Source organism: Cucurbita pepo, chromosome 14 (assembly GCF_057944985.1).
Source record: "Cucurbita pepo subsp. pepo isolate OVF chromosome 14, ASM5794498v1, whole genome shotgun sequence".
NCBI classification, from domain to species: Eukaryota; Viridiplantae; Streptophyta; class Magnoliopsida; order Cucurbitales; family Cucurbitaceae; genus Cucurbita; species Cucurbita pepo.
Window position 1 is genome coordinate 11,273,693 of NC_141811.1, and position 18,144 is coordinate 11,291,836.

At 35.3% G+C, this 18,144-nt stretch overlaps 2 protein-coding genes across 3 annotated transcripts; one reads left to right on the forward strand and one right to left on the reverse strand.

Annotated features, from left to right (window-relative positions):
- The first annotated feature begins 4,061 nt into the window (after positions 1–4,061).
- On the forward strand, positions 4,062–10,870 carry LOC111810748 (oxysterol-binding protein-related protein 2A). Of its 2 annotated transcripts, XM_023697518.2 has the most exons (12): positions 4,062–4,177; positions 4,319–4,772; positions 5,925–6,284; positions 6,544–6,640; positions 7,134–7,579; positions 7,683–7,838; positions 7,937–8,104; positions 8,221–8,361; positions 8,501–8,731; positions 8,817–8,930; positions 10,006–10,192; positions 10,437–10,870. In XM_023697518.2, the coding sequence occupies exons 2-11, from the start codon at positions 4,395–4,397 to the stop codon at positions 10,186–10,188; spliced, it is 2,274 nt and encodes a 757-aa protein (XP_023553286.2). In that variant the 5' UTR covers positions 4,062–4,177; positions 4,319–4,394; the 3' UTR covers positions 10,189–10,192; positions 10,437–10,870. The 2 variants fall into 2 exon arrangements, with proteins under 2 accessions (XP_023553286.2, XP_086973757.1); XM_087117631.1 differs by lacking the exons at positions 10,006–10,192; positions 10,437–10,870 and having other exon boundaries at positions 8,822–8,887.
- Positions 10,871–13,104: 2,234 nt separating this feature from the next.
- Positions 13,105–17,935, reverse strand: LOC111809711 (protein NRT1/ PTR FAMILY 6.3). Its single transcript, XM_023696101.2, has 5 exons — positions 17,691–17,935; positions 17,399–17,576; positions 17,221–17,260; positions 16,545–17,113; positions 13,105–14,174 (listed from the first exon to the last, which is right to left on the reverse strand). The coding sequence occupies exons 1-5, from the start codon at positions 17,806–17,808 to the stop codon at positions 13,304–13,306; spliced, it is 1,776 nt and encodes a 591-aa protein (XP_023551869.2). The 5' UTR covers positions 17,809–17,935; the 3' UTR covers positions 13,105–13,303.
- Between the last annotated feature and the right edge of the window lie 209 nt (positions 17,936–18,144).

Here is an 18,144-nt window from a genome sequence, read left to right on the forward strand (position 1 = left end):
TAAAAAGATTATTAAAATCATCGATGATATCTTCGATCAGCATATTTTTTAATACGCTCAACGCTAGATCACGCGACGCTCGAATAAAAAAAAACAAAAGGGTAAAAAGTGAAAAATCATGGGAAAATGAGGAGAGTTGTAGATTTTCTTCGAGGTAAATTTCACTTTTTGATAACGGAACTTAAACTAATTTTTTATTTGATTCTTACTCAAAACTTTCGTACTTCAAGTATAATCACGAGATCCCACATTAGTTAAAGAGGAGAACGAAACACCCTATATAAGAGTTTTCGGAAACTTCTCCATAACAGACACGTTTTATAAAAACCTTGAAGTGAAGCTGAAAGAGAAAGTTCAAATAGGATAACATCTGGGCATGGGCTGCAATAAGATGTCTTAATCATGTCATAAAGATTTTATGTCTCATGACAAGATCCATATATGTTGGTTATATTTAAGGAGATTTTATAAGTTACTGGTATTAATGATCATGAAATGTTTTATAAGTTACAATAAGCTAATGACCATTATGATATTAATGATCACGAAAGTTACAATTTTATATTATCCATAGTTATGTAAAGTTTATTGTCGCTCATGTTGTTTTAGTTTGCATATTATACTTCTTAATTTGAGCGTGTTTCTTTGCATTTCTTGTGTTTAGGGTTTAAAGTCGTTCAAGTAGTCTTGATCAAGCTATCTTGTGGAGTGATTCAATTCACGAGTGTGATGTCCCACGTTGGTTGGGGAGGAGAACAAATCACCCTTTATAAGGATATGGAAACCTTCCCCTAGCAGACGCGTTTTAAAGCCTTGAGGGGAAGCCCGAAAGGGAAAGCCCAAAGAGGACAATATCTGCTAGCGGTGGATCTGGGTCGTTACAACGAATTTAGAAACGAGTTTTCTTTACTCTTGATCTTAATCATCAAGGTAATCCGTTCCAAAACTTTTCTTTGAGTTTTTTTTTTTTTAATCGTTTTTAGGGTTCTCGGATAATTTAGATCTAAAGATCTCGTTCTTCAACAAATTTATTAGATCAAATCCGTGGAAACTAGGTTAAAATTAAATGTATTTCATAACTTCATAATGTAACACTCCATGCTCATAGTTTTTTAGAATCTAGATTTGGTATCTGATAGTTTCGACATTCTCTTACTACCTGGTCACCGTGATGTCCCACATTAGTTGAGGAGGAGAACAAACCACTATTTATAAGGGTGTGGAAACCTTCCCCTAGCAGACGCGTTTTAAAGCCTTGAGGGGAAGCCCGAAAGGGAAAGCCCAAAGAGAACAATATCTGCAAGAGAACAATATCTGCTAGCGGTAGATCTGGGTCGTTACAGTCACGTTACTTACTTCTTACTTTTAAGATTGAAGATTATCCCCATAGACCAACACGAGCCCTTCTAACATGTTTTGTCTTCACTCAATTTTTTTAAGCATTTGTTAGTCATCTTATCTTAAGAGTCGATCTCATTCGGACGTGACATAAAATCCTGAAATCTCATTAGAAAAATATTTATCACGTAAACTACTAATTAACCGTAACCCTAAAGATCAAAACATAATCAAAGATTCCTAGAACTTATATCACATGAAAATCTATTATATGTTAATACCATATTTAAGAAAAAAAAAATTATTTTCATGTTGATTCCCAAAAGAAGAAATAGAACGTAAAAGAAAATTGTTAGATCCTAAGTATACGCACCATTCAAACGCGTAGTTGTAGGGAAGGACAAGTTTTTTAGTCCAATATGCCTCAATTTGAGCATTTATGCTTTCAAGAAAAATACCAAATTCTTTGAATTTTATTACTTGATTACAACGTTATTGATTTGTGTTATGTTCATTTCGTACGGTCGATTGTTTGGACAGATCCAAAACAAAGTCACGAGGACTCGTACTTAAAGTGAACGATATCATACTATTGTCAATAATAGATGGAGGGTTTGTTGTTCTTGATCAATTGATATTAGAGTTATGGTCTAACGTCCCAGATAGAGAATTAGTGAGCCTTGTTGGTCTACTTTCCATATTGATTGGAGAGAGGAGCGAGTGCTAATGAGGACGTTGAGTCCCGAGGGGGGTGGGTTGAGACATCCCACATTGATTGGAGAGGAAAAGAAAATATTCTTTTATAAGGGTGTGAAAACCTCTCCCTAGCGCGTTTTAATGCCTTGAGGGGAAGCTCGAAAGGGAAAACCGATAATATCTTTTAGCTGTGAGCTTGGGCCGTTACAAATGGTATTAGAGCCAAATATCGAATGGTGTGCCAACGAGAACGTTGAGTCTCGAAGGGGGGTGAACATCGAGCAGTGTGCCAGCGCGGACACTGGGCTCCTAAAGGGTATGCCAGCGCGGACGCTGGTGGTGGATTGACATCGATTGAAGAAGAAAACGAAATATTCTTTATAAGGGTGCGTAAACCTCTCCATAACAGACAATGTTAAATTAAGAATTTTGTTTCCTTTTTAACCTTTCAATTTTGTCTATAAATTTTTATTTTATATTTAATAAATTCTAGATAAATTATAAAATTATAAAATATTATTAATATATTATATTTAAATTTAAATTTATCGGACTAAAATATGAATTAGATTGGTTCAATCGAATCCGATTAGTCAGGTCCAACTAAGCTGGTCGAGATCAATCCAACTGGATTATATCGAAATTGATTCATTCCTTGCCCGAAAGCAAAACGATATTCACTAATTTGACATGGTAATTAAAACTCACAATGATGAAAATATCAGCAAATCGACGATGAATTTGAGGTACTAACTAGAGAAGATGATTATTTTATAACCCTAAAAATTTACCCTAATTCTTATGAGTTCAAGGACGTTTCACAGTAGTTCTTTCTTCGAATTAACTCAATCCCATAGATCGATGATTCATAATTATCCCACGACCCAAAAGTGCAACATCGAAATTTCTTCAATTTTCATTTTTTTCATCTAAGGTATTAGAGAACCCGTGTATAGATTTTGATTAATCTACCTCAAATATTTTTATTAGTAACACGTTGTGCCTAAGTTGGCACATTATGACACGTGTGAAAATATAATAAAAAATAATACAAGTCGGAGGTTGAAATTGTCTAACTTTCAATAAAAAAAAAGAGTCAAAATGCATAGTCAAAATTCTCCCTGTGATTATGATTATTCTGCTATATTGAAACTGCTAGAGAATTGCCAACTAATCTTCCAGTAATAAACTGCCTAAATTGAGAGTCTGTATATATACTACGAAATCATCAACCTTATAATTAAAATAATCTCAGATGAGTTAGATTATTTGATTAAGACAAGCCTATCTGAGCTGGACAACACGAACCAAAAGTAACTCTCTCGATTCAAAAAAGTTCAGACTAACTGCTCGAATCATTTTTTATAGTAAAGATAATAGTTTACACGAGAACAGAGTGTTTTTTTTTTGTCAAAATAAATAAATAAAAGACGAAGAAAAAGTCTAAAATATATATATTATTTTACTCACACAAAACAAAACCCACTTTTTAGTTCAATTAAATCCTATTTTAATCTCTAATTTTTTTATTTTTTATTTTTTTTTTGGTTTATAACTTTCTAAATTTCTATTTTAATAAACTTTTATTTGGCTATATGAATCCTCGAACCATAACCGAACCCATTTGATGTAGCAATAGCACGGTAACAACGTGCACAAAATTAAGCTCCAGCCAAATATAATAGAAGACCACACACGAGAACGTTCTTTAAACCCTTTGCACTATATCTATATCTGATGTTAGTAATATACTATGACTTGTGAATGTTTAATATTTAAATTTTATGAAAATTTATTAGATAAATAAATTAAATAAAAATAACCCGTCAACCTAATCGAACCGAAATTAAAATTTTTCTTTTTGAGATTAATTGAATCGTAAATTTTGTTCGAGTTGAGTTAGTTCGGGTTCGAAAAATTTAGTCAGAGGGATGGAGTACAACCCAAGAAACAAAAAAGTAATCTTTGTACCACCACTCTTTAATTAATTAAATAAATAAAATAAAATAAAATAAAATAAAATCTAAGTTATTTTAAATAATACCTTTGCCTTCGTAACCAAAATACTACACTTTCAGTTCAGTTCTTCATTTCATCTCTCTCTCTCATGTCGAATCCCTCTGAGTTTCAGAGCTCTGCGAAGGTCCGTCAATGGCGGCCTCCCCTCTCTTTTTTTTTTTTTTTTTTCACTATTCAATCATCACTTTCAATCCCCGTTTTCCCTGTTTAATTACAACCTAATTCCATTTCTCATAATTTTTTTTTTTTTTTTTTTTTGATGTAGTGTTTGAATGGAGAACAGGGCTGATGGATACGCTCGTATAGCGTTCCGCAATTGAAGAAAACGAAGAACAACTCTAATGCGGGTTAAGGAGATGCACCCTCTATGCTGTATCTCTCTGGAGAATTTCAGCGGCGGAATCGGCGACCAGTCGCCGGAGGAAGCCTCGTCGTTGTCGCGGAGTAGAAGCTTGCCGGTGAGCCTTCCGGCATTTTCAAATAATAACTCGCTGCAGGTTTCTGGATCTGTAACTAGAGTGGCTGGAGTTCTATACAAGTGGACTAATTACGGGAAGGGATGGAGATCGAGATGGTTCGTTTTGAGAGATGGTGTGTTATCGTACTCCAAAATCGGCCTTCTATCTCCTGATGACGATGTTCGATTGATCGGACAGATTTCGACGAATCGGCTTCCGAGAGGGAAGCGACAGAAAACTGGGGGAATAGTTCATTTGAAGGTGAAATAGTAGTTTCTCGATTATAAATTTTGGGGGTTTTTTGATTTGAGTTTATGAATTTGTTTGTTTCCATCTCAATTTGAACTTCGCCATTGTTCCTCGATTCCGTTTCGTTGTTGGGGTTTGTGATCTTCGATTTCGCCTGGTTTTTACATCATGTTCTTGCTTTTACCCTCTGGTTTCTTCAGTGATCAATCGCCATTGCTGTTTACAATTTTCAATTACTCTTCCAAATAATTCCATATTCCTCCTTGTTTATTTCTCTGCTATTGCTGTTCATGGGTGTTTAATATTATGATTAGCAACAAATTGAGTGCTGAAAACTGGGATGAACTTTTTTCATTTCACTTTTTGTGGTGATTAAGATTTTCCTTTTGAAATCTTTGAATCTATGGGGTTTTTTTTTTTTTTATTTGTTTAATCTTTTGATGTTTATGGGTTTTGGGGAAAAAGTATGAGCGTAAAGATCTGAGTGTAGGTTAAATATTATTTTAGGAAATGTGATGACGTAGCTGATTTTGGGAAACAAATTCTTTATTTTGGATTGTTTTGTTTGGCTTGTATGGGTTCCACTTTCAATGGCATTTCTCTGCCTCTCTTTCTTTATTTCTTTTTACTGTTATTTTGAGCTTAGCTTTTAAAAGTAAGGGACAAAAAAACTTGGCATCTCGCTACATATGAAAAACTGGTGGGGACTAGAAACAATTAGTGGGACACCTCTATCCTCCATTTCTAAAACAGGATTTTTCTCTCAATTGTATGAAAGAGAAGGAGACAGGGGTTTATCTTTGTTAGATCTGGAATTTTGCTGCTTGATTTTGGGTGTTCCTTAGAATTTTGCCGGTGATTGAGGCAATGGAGCCGGTTTTTGCTTGTTTGCATTGTAATGAGTAGCATCATTCAACAAGCTCCTTTTGGTTTGTTTAAGGAAAAAATTGGGGCCCCTTTTATGCATTTTTGAATTGGTTAAGGTTGAACAAGTCAGTATAATTGGTTTCTTCTCTGGGTAAGCAAGCCACTTTTAATGGTTCTTTATTTATACTTTTTAAGTTGATATCATTATGAAATTGAAGTAACGTAATGATATTATTCAAATGATATCCACCCATTTGGTAATTGATATCATCGAAAGGATCTTTTGTATCCACGCAGGTCTCACGGTTCCGAGAAAGCAAGTCAGATGAGCGGCGGTTTTATATCTTCACTGCCACAAAGACACTTCATCTGAGAACGGAATCAAAGAGCGACAGGGTGACCTGGATACAAGCTTTAGCCTCTTCCAGAAACTTATTTCCATTGAAAATTGTGAATGATAATCTTCCCTTTGTACCAAATGATTTATCTCTTTCCGCTCAGAAACTCAAGAAGCGTTTACTTGAAGAGGGTATCAGTGATGCAGTTGTTAAGGACTGCGAACAAATCATCCTCTCTGAATTCTCAGAAATGCAGGGACAGCTGAAAGTACTTTTGGAAGAAAGATCTTGTTTGATTGATACCTTGAGGGAACTGGAGGTAACTTCTTAATTCTTTGTTAATTGATCAACTGGTGTCTCTTTTAGCGTTGAAGAATTTTAGGAGCTATGATGTTATTTTGTTTAAAATATAACTTCAATTTTATATTCTTTAGGTGCTGCATAATTGTAATTTGATCTGCTCGTTCAAGTTCTAAAGCTTTGAGGATTACTGCTTGAAAATCTTTGTTTCTTGTTTGAAAAAAAAAAAAAAGAAACCTCGTTAGGGTAGTTAATATTCATTTCCATTCAATTTGCAGGCAGCTACTATAGAAATTGAAGCTAATGGAATTCACAATGGTGAATACCAGTTGATGAAACATGATTTTTCCACCGAATGCAGTGGAAAGTATAGTGGTAAGCGTGTTATATGAACTATTCTGGTTTATTGTTTACTCTTTGATGATAATCATTTTGTCGCCATGTCTCAACATTTCAATGCATATGACATTTGCTTGGGTCAAGCTCTTGATCAGAATGCAATATTTTGAACATCCATGGGCAACTTTGTGTAGATTTAAAGAAAAGGTCTTAGGTGCAGAATATATTGTTCAGTTGGTGCATGGGAAATCATACTATTATACCGGGAATATGGTTCTACCATCTTTACAGCTTTGGTAGCGGTTTCTATTGTTAGGAACCACGGACCTCCATAATGGTATGATGTTGTCCACTTTGAGCATAAGCTCTCATGGCTTTGCTTTTGGTCTCCCCAAAAGGCTTCATACTAATGGAGATGTATTCCTTACTTATAAACCCATGATCAACCCTTTAATTAGTCGATGTGGGACTCCCCACCAACAATCCACAACATCTATCATTAAGAACTTTTTTCTTTTTTATTCTACAGAATGTACGACTACGGAGTCTTCAGAAGACGTTGAGAAACAAGATCTTGAAGATGGATCAGATGTTGATGAAAATTTCTTTTATGACACAAATGAATCTTTTTCAGAACTCACTCTTAGCTGTGGGTCAGTAGAAGGGGGTTCTGATTCCTTAGATAAAGTTGAGGAACTTCGAAGTCGACAGGACGATGTAGAGAAGATGCACCACAAACAGAGCATTGAAAATTCTGTTCATGTTAATGTTGAGAGAAGGAAAAACCTTCCAGATCCGGTGGAGAAAGAGAAACGAGTCAGTCTTTGGTCTATGATAAAAGACAATGTTGGAAAGGATCTTACACGAGTTTGTCTCCCAGTTTATTTCAATGAGCCCATATCATCCCTTCAGAAATGTTGTGAAGACCTTGAATATTCTCATCTTTTAGATCAAGCATATGAATATGGAAGACAGGTGAGAAGTTATGCATCTATACATTGTTTCTATCTTTTAAAACGTATCTCTATTTCTTTTGTTATGATTCATTTTTCTGCCTAATCTTGAAATTTATTACCAGGGGAACAATTTCCTCAGGGTCCTCAAGGTTGCTGCATTTGCCGTTTCTGGTTACGCTTCCTCTGAAGGACGCCATTGTAAACCATTCAACCCTTTGCTTGGCGAAACGTATGAAGCTGACTTTCCCGACAAAGGAATTCGCTTCTTCTCCGAGAAGGTCTCTTATGACCATGACTATTACTTTCTTTTTCGTTTTAGCCTCTACAAATTAACTCAAGCATAACTCAAGTTATTTTAATGATGTTTTAACTTCAGGTCAGTCATCACCCGACCGTCATTGCATGCCATTGTGAAGGTAGAGGATGGAGATTCTGGGGTGACAGCAACCTCCGATCGAAATTTTGGGGTCGTTCAATTCAGCTCGACCCTGTTGGTGTTCTTAACCTTGAATTTGATGATGGAGAATTATTTCAATGGAGCAAGGTGAGAATAGATACTGGTTTTATACTGATGAAAACAGAGATAAAAAGTGCTTTCTGTTTCTGGATTCATTTTAACTTATACTTGATTAACATCTAAAGTCTATTTATGATTTTCAGGTCACAACAAATATTTATAATCTCATTCTTGGAAAAGTATATTGTGATCATCATGGTACAATGCAAATACGAGGCAATAGAGAATATTCTTGCACACTTAAGTTCAAGGAGCCTTCAATTCTAGATCGAAATCCTCATCAGGTTAGTGATATTGCTGCAAAATGTCGACCAGTAGTGAAGTAAATTGTAGTGTTAACTAGTTATTGATCCTAAACGTGTTTGTAAAATGTTGGTCAAGTTGAGCTGTTTCAATGTTTTTTTTTTCCTGGCTAATCACTAGGTTCATGGATTTGTTGAAGACGCTAATGGTCGAAAGGTTGCGACATTATTTGGCAAGTGGGATGAAGGTATGTATTACGTGGAAGGTGAGAGCGGTGTTAACCCGAAATGCAATACGCCTTCAAGTGACGAATCGATGCTATGGAAAAGCGAAAAACCTCCTCCTAATCTCACTCGTTACAATTTAACTTCATTTGCTATCACTCTTAATGAACTGACACTAGACCTGAAGGTACATGTGATGTTTCAACTCTGTATTTCCTTTCACTTGTCCTCTTTAATCTTATCTGATCCTTGGCGTTTTATCATGGATTAAGGAAAGGCTTCCACCCACGGATTCAAGACTTAGACCAGACCAGCGGCATTTGGAAAATGGAGAATACGAAAAGGCAAATGCTGAGAAACAACGCTTGGAGAGACGACAGCGAATCGTAAGTCCAAGAAGCTACAATTAGTTGTAGGCTTTGCAATTATTGAAATACATGTCGGATGCTTTTGCATTATGCAGAAATGGTAAGATTTGAAAATATATACTCATATCCATTGCAGTTAAACTTATGCTGGCCCATTTGATAGGGCTATATTGTGAGTAGGTTGACAGTAGAGTTTAATCTTGTTGTCCATGGTATAGTTATTACTGCAATGTAAAACAAGTCCAAAGGATCTGTAACGCCCCAAGCCCACCGCAAGTAAATATTGTCCTCTGTGGACTTTTCCTTTCAGACTTTCTCTCAAGGTTTTTAAAACACATCTGCTAGGGAGAGGTTTTCACACACCTTATAAACAATGCTTCGTCCCCAACCGATGTGGGATCTCACAATCCACCCCTCTTCACGGCCCAGTGTCTTCGCTGACACTCGTTCCCTTCTCCAATCGATGTGGGACTCCCCAATCCACCCCCTTTAGGACCCAGTGTTCTTGTTGACACACTATCTCGTGTCCAGCCTCCCTTTGGGCCCAGCGTCCTTGCTGGCACACCGTCTCATGTCCACCCCCTTATAGGGCCCAACATCCTTGCTGGCACACCTTGTGTCCACCCACTTTCCGGGTTCAGCCCCCCTCGCTGGCACATCGCCTGGGTACCATTTGTAATGCCTCAAGCCCACCACTAGCTAATATTGTATTCTTTGGGTTTTCCTTTCGGACTTATCGACAAAGTTTTTAAAACACGTCTGTTAGGAAGAGGTTTCCTCACCCTTATAAAAAAATGTTTCGTTTTCCTCCCCAACCAATGTAGGATCTCATAGGAAGCAAAAGATTAATATCTATTTTACCAATTTGAATCTAGAAAATGAGATTTAGCATTCAGATAGATTTATATGCCTCTACAGAAGACTAGCACCCCATCCCTTCTGAATATAGACCATAAGCTGGTATGATTTATTTTCTATCAGGGCAGACAGGATTTTCAGTTGAACCATATATTTTATTGCGCTTAATACATTCATATTTCTTTTTCCCTTCCCAAATTTCTTCCATCACTCATTTTTTTCTCCCACTACACAGTCTAGGAAGTTGCAAGACAGTGGTTGGAAACCCAGATGGTTCTATAAAGAAGGTGAAGATGGGCCATACCGATACACGGGTGGCTACTGGGAAGCACGAAAGGAAGGAAAATGGGATGGTTGCCCAGATGTATTTAGCGAGTTGAACGAGAGCATGGTCGGCGAATCGGGATCAAGATTTTAGTCAGGTGAGTCATTGGTTTCCTTTGCATATCTGCAGAATTTTTGCCACTCCAAAGAAATGCCAGTCTAAGTTTGTTTGTGCATATTGCTCCTTAAAACTTCTGCAATTGCCATCATCTTTGAAGTTGCTTTATTCATGACAAAACTATTCCAAGATCTGATATCATAATTAGGAAGAGATATAGTTTGATAAGCTGTATAATCCTACCTTCTTTTGTATGTTCTTCATGTTTGCCCCAAATAATGCAGGGAGTAGCTCGAAAACGTTGTTGAATCATCGACAAACACGCACGAGTAGCCTGGCCTTCTTCTACTTAATTCTTTTCACTATACTTCTTCTCAAAGGTTAATAAGAACTGATGATTCTTTGAGGCCTTAGGTAAGGAATTCTTCCTTCAGCCATACTCTTTAGATTAAAATCTTATGCACCATTTTCATGGTCATCCCTCTCTCTCTATAAGCTTCTTTTTGAGCGATTGTTTAGTTTTTTTTATGGTATTTAGATGAGAAGGGGAACAAAGTATGTTCTTTTTTCCCTCAATCCATTATGTAAGCTCTTCTGTTCAGCTGAATATACACATATTCCATATATATATATACACACCAAGTATAATTCTTTGCTGCTGCAATGAACAAAACTTCTCTGGCTTTGTGATGAGCCGTGAGTGTAAATAAAGATATAACTTTTTATGATGTAATAGACTTAATTGTAACGGCCCTAGCCTATCGTTAGTAGATATTATCCTCTTTGGGTTTTTCCTTTCGGGCTTCCCCTCAAGGTTTTTTAAATTTTTAAAATGCGCAGATTTTCATTTTTATAAATAATGTTTTGTTTTTCTCTTCAACTGACGTGGAATCTCACAATCCACTTCTCTACGGAGCCTAACATTCTCGTTGGCACATTACTCGTTGTCCACCCCTTCAGGGCTTAGTGTCCTTGTTGGCACACCGCCCGGTGTTTGACTCTGATTCTATCTAGAATGACTCTAGCCTATCGCTAGCAAATATTTCTTTTGGGTTTTTCTTTTCGGGCTTTCCTTCAAGGTTTTTAAAATTTAGTAAGAGGTTTCCACACCCTTATAAAGAATGTTTCGTTTTCCTCTCCAACTAATGTGGGATCGTCATTTGCTAGTTCATCAATTGACCTATCTAAGAAATCTCATTAAATATTAAAAATATTTTTTTATCTTTCAAATTGAAAATAGATTGCCCTTAGATGTTGCAAGAATTGGACCATTTTCCTTTTATGGAAGAGAATCATATTATATAATACTTGTATTAAAATTAGGATAATAATTATATTTGTGACTAAAACCAACCATTTTTTCATGGTAAAAGAAACATACAGGCTAATTAGTCTTCATATTTCATTAATAAAAGAATAAGAATAGATTAGTAAAAGAATCATATTGACTAATTAACATTTCCATACCAATTATTGGGCTACATTGTATTTAGAAGAAAACAAAACAAAACAAAGTAATGGGCTAAACCCGAGCATTAATCGAGGTAACTAGTTGGATTTCCTATTTAAATTTTTTCGTGTAGGACCTGATAAAACATGATAGTGATTAGCTCGAGTTTGTTTAACTGAAGTATACCACGTGAACCTATGATAGGTTGTTTGGTTATGTAATTTATGAAACCTTGGCTATGATTCATGTTGTTTATGGGCTACTTACTATGTGGGGATGATTAGAAGTTACACGAGTGGTAGAGACACATGGATCACTGTTATATAATGTAGAGACTATTAAAGGGTCGCCAATTAACTTTTTATTATGACTTTTTTGATAGACAGGACTCACACATAGTATTTTATTGAATTATATCATATATGTCGTGCTCTAGATAGGATTGATGCATTAGGTGATTGTGTGGATAATCTTTAGATGATTTTCAACTATCCAATAATAGTGAACTTGTTTCAAGGGACATAAGTCTGCATAATATCGAGATAAGTTGGAAAGACAGGGGTTGCTCACACGTGATTCAGACTAATTACTTGAGTGATGCTAACTAAAACTCTAGAGGTAAACTCTCTCGTAGGATAGTGTCTATATATGTCTTAGAGTTGGGCTATTTAAGAGGCTAAGCCTCACTTGAATCGATAACAAAGAACATGGCTAGATTATTTAACTCTAGCATACACCAATAGTTGAAATACATCCAGATGAGCTAAATGATATAAAACTAATCATTGAGTTTAGTCATGTAATACCAATAATTGAGATAAGATCAGAGAGGCTAAATGATGTGTTACTAATCATGTAGTGGGTCACGAAAAACCAATAATTGATATAAGCCTAGGAGCTACCTAATGGGAAACAAATTATTTGCCGGGCCACATGATATCCATGATTAAAATGAGCTAGAAAATAAGTCACTAGTGATATAAGATTTTCTTAGTATTGTTACGTTCATAGGAGCTAATCGAGCACTAACCCTAATATAATTACAGTCAATGACATCAGGCTAAGAGCAACGTATTATACCCTCCAAAGAGCAATTCTTCTCAAAATCTAAAAAGGTATCGAGTCGTGGAGCATCCAGCTACAAAAAAGGTCAGTCGTCTCTTTGCTCTTCTTAAACATGCTGGTTTTAAGAACGAGTGATTACCCTTCTCGAATCTTTCCTAGTCAAGCCCTTTAATCATTTGAATTAACCCAAGAACTTTTTTTAATTGAGAAAAAGTGTGTAAAACAAAATAATTATTGCCTTTATATGTGGTAGGTCAAAACAAATTAGTCAAGCAATCAAAACAATGAATGGTAGGTCCATCAATCATCGACCATAATCAACGGCTTAAAAAAGAAACCCACATGATTTTGTCATCGAAAAATCGTTTATCTCGAAAAAGAAATCTAACCCAGATCTAAAATTCATAATAATTAAAGAAAAAAACACAATTCAATCATTATATACTAATTATTTCTTGTATTCATTCATCATAATCATTGATTCATCGACAATTACATTCAAACCACTCCGAAAAGTTCAATTTCCCCTTTTTTTTCTTTCTCTATTCCTTTTCATATTGTATGCAAAGATATTACAAACTTTATATGCCAAAAAGGCAAAAGAGAGGTATGATATTGGGCCATGATGAGTACTCTTTATGCATGGCAAGGCATGTCTGATTCCTCTAACTCAATACCCACTTCAGCCAGCCTTTGATCCTTGTACACATACCATTTAGCACAAACCAAATAAACCCCAAAATTCAAACCACTCAAAATAGCCAAAAGCCAATAGAAATTGTAAAGCTTCCCTTGGTTGAGATTATCAGCCAACCATGGCTTCCCTCCTGTGATTTTGTGCACAATTGTCACCAAAAATGAGCTAAAAAAGCACCCTAATGATAGTGTGCTTAGAAATAGCCCTGTGCTCATTGTCTTCATCCCTTTAGGACACTCCCTTAAGAAGAAATCAAGTTGCCCCATATACGTAAACGCCTCACCCGACCCTACGAAAAAGAACTGTGGCACCAACCAAAACACGCTTAACGGAACCACGGCGGTCTTATTATTGATTAGATCGTGTGAACTCGCAACTTTGAGTCGCTTTAGCTCCGCGAGAGCTGCAGCTACCATGGCAAGAATCGATAAAACTAAACCTGTACCGACTCGTTGTAATGGGGTGAGACCTTGAGGGTTTTTTAGTAGGTTTCGGGCGATGGGGACGATGATACGATCATAAATTGGGACGGTTATGAGAATGCTACCTACGAAGAAGGCGGTGAGGGAGGCGGCGGGGATTTCGAAGGCTTTTCCGATGCGGCGGTCCATGGTGGAGGCTTGGGAGACGGAGAAGGTGGACATTTGGGCGTAGATAGTCCAAAACATGATGCTTGTGGCCCAAATGGGTAGCATTCTAATAACCATTTTTACTTCTTCAACATCAGTTAGGGTTGATATGTACCATTTGTTCATTAATGTGATATCAGCCCCTTTTTCTGATTCTCTGATTGCTGCTTTATCCAAAAATCTGCAAAAAAAAAAAAAAAAAAAAAAAAAAGATTAAAAATTGTAATTTTATAAATTTATAAAAAAGGGTTTAACATGAAACGAATATTTGATCTATCAATGTACGATAATATTAGAATCGAACGACTAAAAGTGTATCAATTTAACTTAATTTTTAAAATTAAGGGACCAATTAAATTTAATTTTCAAAATTTAAGGATTAAATGGGTATGTTTTGAAACTTAAAAGAACATTTTTACCGATATTTCAAAAATCACGAACTAAAAGTGCATGTTTTAAAATTCCGAAGGATATTTTAAACCCATGTTTCAAAATTTAGAGACTAACCGTGCAAGTTTTGAAACTCGAAAGTATATTTTAAACCTAGTTTTTAAAATTCAAATACTAAAAGTGTAGGTTCGGAAACTTGAAAAGACCGTTTAACCTATTTTTGAAAATTTAAGGACAAAAAGTGTGCGTTTATAAACAAAACTCTAAAGGACCGTTTAAACCTATTTTTTGAAAATTTAATGACAAAGAGTGTGCGTTTAAAAACAGAACTCGAAAGAACAGTTTAAACCTATTTTTCAAAATTCAGGGAAAAAAAAGTGTATGTTTAAAAACAGAACTCGAAAGTACAGTTTAAACCTATTTTTCAAAATTCAGGGAAAAAAAAGTGTATGTTTAAAAACAGAACTCGAAAGGACAGTTTAAACCTATTTTTCAAAATTCAGGGAAAAAAAAAGTGTATGTTTATAAACAGAACTCGAAAGGACAGTTTAAACCTATTTTTCAAAATTTAGAGACAAAAAGTGTACGTTTATAAACAGAACTCGAAATGACAGTTTAAACCTATATTTCAAAATTTAGAGACAAAAAGTGTACGTTTATAAACGAAACTCGAAATGACAGTTTCAACCTATTTTTGAAAATTTACGGACAAAAAGTGTGCTTTTAAAAACAAAACTCGAAAGGACCGTTTAAGCTTATTTTTCAAAATTGAGAGACATACGTTTGTTGACAAAATTTTCAAAATTCTTGAGCTAAAAGTGTACGTTTTGAAACTCGAAAAACGAAATGAATCTATTACGAAAAACTCAACGATCCAAAAGACAATCTTTTTAAAAATATAAATGGAAAGAGAAAGAGTGAGATCCAATTAAAAGAATGTGGAAGAAAAGGTTGGAAAATGGAAGAGATTGAAGAAGGGATTAATTGGGGAAGGTCAAAACAGGGTTTTTCTTTTTTCTTTTTAAATCAGCAAAAGAGACAACAAACATGAGAACACTGATTTCCAAGACAGACTGTCCCAACAATACTTCTCGTGACCCTTTTCGATGTCTTCTATGAAATTATTCAACATTTTTTTACCACACTTTTACCCGATCCCGATCGAGCTTAGATCTATCTTCATGTCTTTCTTTTTTCATATTCGGAGGTTCAGAGAGTTGAATCTCCGTTCAAAACGGGAGAAATTCATTTTTACCTACAAATTTAGCTTAGAGGTCAAACTCGACCCTTGAAAGCTTTTATTTATAGTTATTCAAAGTTTTCGATTAGAATATTATCTGTAACTCGACTAATGAGTTATAATGATAACCGATGAAAATCAAGCCATGTAATTATTTAGTTTAAAAAAAAAAAAAAAAAAAACACTCGAACCCGTCCACAAATTTGAACAGATAAGAAATGAAAATAGAACTAAAAACTTCGACATAATTTATTTTTATATATTTTTGTGTAAAATGTTTTTCATATTCTATTGTCGGTCAATTATTTATTTATTTTTCAATCTATTCATTAAATAGAATTCTAACACAATTTTACCATAATGAAAACGAATTTTGAAATTAAAACCTTCCTAAAATTAATTTAAAATAAAATATATCATAAATTTTTAAATAGAAATAAATAATAATATCTCTTATTATTGGTGGGACAATTAAAATAATTCATGTGGGCCTTCAAGGAAGAGAATAACATATTAGGGGAAAAAATATCTTCTATTTCATCAAATTAAAATATTATAAAAAAAAATACCAAAATTTTATAAGGATGATTAAAAATATTAAAATCGGAGTATAATTAGTAAATAAAATAAAAATTATGGATAATTTTCGAGTTTCCTCAAATTGTACGAGAAAGACACGACAATATGTCAATTTTGTCAGTTCAGTTATATGTTATCAGTGTCATTGTTGTTGCTTATTGTCTGTGAGGTTGTAAGATTGTTTTTCAAATATTTTTCAAAAGTGGGTCGGAGGCTTGAGTATACACTGTCGAGCCAAATGACCCGAGTAGTTATTTAATTTTAAAAAATATTATCTAAAAAAATAAATATTTTCCAACAAAACAAGGTAGATGGGGGAAATAATGAACTAAAGTAACTAACCTGAACTGTTTAGAACGAGGAAGCTTTTGCTTCTTCATCTTCCCATGTCCTTCATCTCCAAATTCATCAATGTCGAACAAAAACGACGAATCGGATGGCAATTCGATACGTCGTTTCCTCCAAGCAGCGACGAAAACCGTAGCGATCTGTGTCAACGGGCTACCGACCAGCTTCTTAAATCGATATTTCTTAGTACCAGAGACAAACACGACTAACCCGGCGACAATGGCGCTGGCACAGATGCCATATCCCCATTGCCGGCCAACGTTATCCTGAATATAGACGAGAACCGTCACGGCGGCGAGTGATCCTAAGCTTATGAAGAAGAAGAACCAATTGAAGAAGTTAGTCATTTGAGACCTTTCCTCCTTGTCTGATTCATCAAACTGATCGGAACCGAAACCGGAGACACTAGATTTCAGGCCACCGGTACCAAGCGCCGTTGTGTAGAGAGCGATGTAGAGGATCGTTAATTGAAAGTCGGTGGCCGGAGCACAATGCGACTCCGCCGTGCATCGTGGCGGCCGGAGGGAAGGGATTATGGTAGAAATTGTTAAGATTGTAACACCCTATAGAAAAAAAAAAAAAAAAAAAAAAAAAAAAGAAAAAAAGATTGATTTTTTCATCCAAATATTAAAATCCCAAATCAAAAAACAAAAAAAGAAACAATTTTTACAGTTGCTTGAACGGCTGCAAAGATGGCAATGGTGAGGTACCTAAAAAAACATGAATCAAACATTAAAAATTGAGACCAAAATAAAAGACAACCTTAAACAAACAAAAAAAACAAGCAAAAATCTAAAAAGGGTTTGGTTTTTTTGTTTGAAAAAACATGAAAATTACAAAATTAGAACCTGCCAAGAAAGGTATCAGCAATGAAACCACCAAGAAGACAAAGCATGAAGGAAGTGCCAAGGAAATTGGTGACAGTATTAGCAGAAGTGGCATTCCCCAAATGCATGGTTCCAGTCAAATATGTCACCAAATTCACTGCAATTCCTAGTGTTGTTAGCCTCTCTACAGCCTCACCTCCTGAAAAATCAAACCAATAAGAACAAAACTTTACTTTTTCGACTCGTCTTCGGCTACATCCAACGGTTATTACGATTCAAAAATAACGGGAACATAGAAGTGTTTGAGAGAGACCGAGAATCATGGCAGCTGCGGTCCAGCGGCCGGTCTTCGAGCGCTCGGCCGGGCGGCCTTTGTAGTCCCACGCATCTTGGAGAACTTCTTTGGTTTGTGAGTGAGAGGAAGAATTCATGGCTTTAGAAGAAGAAGAAGAAGAAAGAAGGTTTCAAAATGGTGTATTTTCTTTTTTTTTTTTGCTTTGTTTTGTGTATGCAAATGAGTGATAAGGGAGAGAGAGAGAGAGAGAGAGAGAGGAGATGTGTGTGGGTTTGGGCAATCAATGAAGAGAGGAAAGGGGTTTTTTATAGGGTGAAAAATAATTGAGAAAGCTCAAATAATGGTGAGTTCATTTATTTTATTTATTTATTTATTTATTATTAAATAACATCTCGATCTCTATTCTATGTATTTTATTTTATTTTCCATTTCTATACGTTCAATAAATTTTAAAATCTTTCTTATTTTGCCG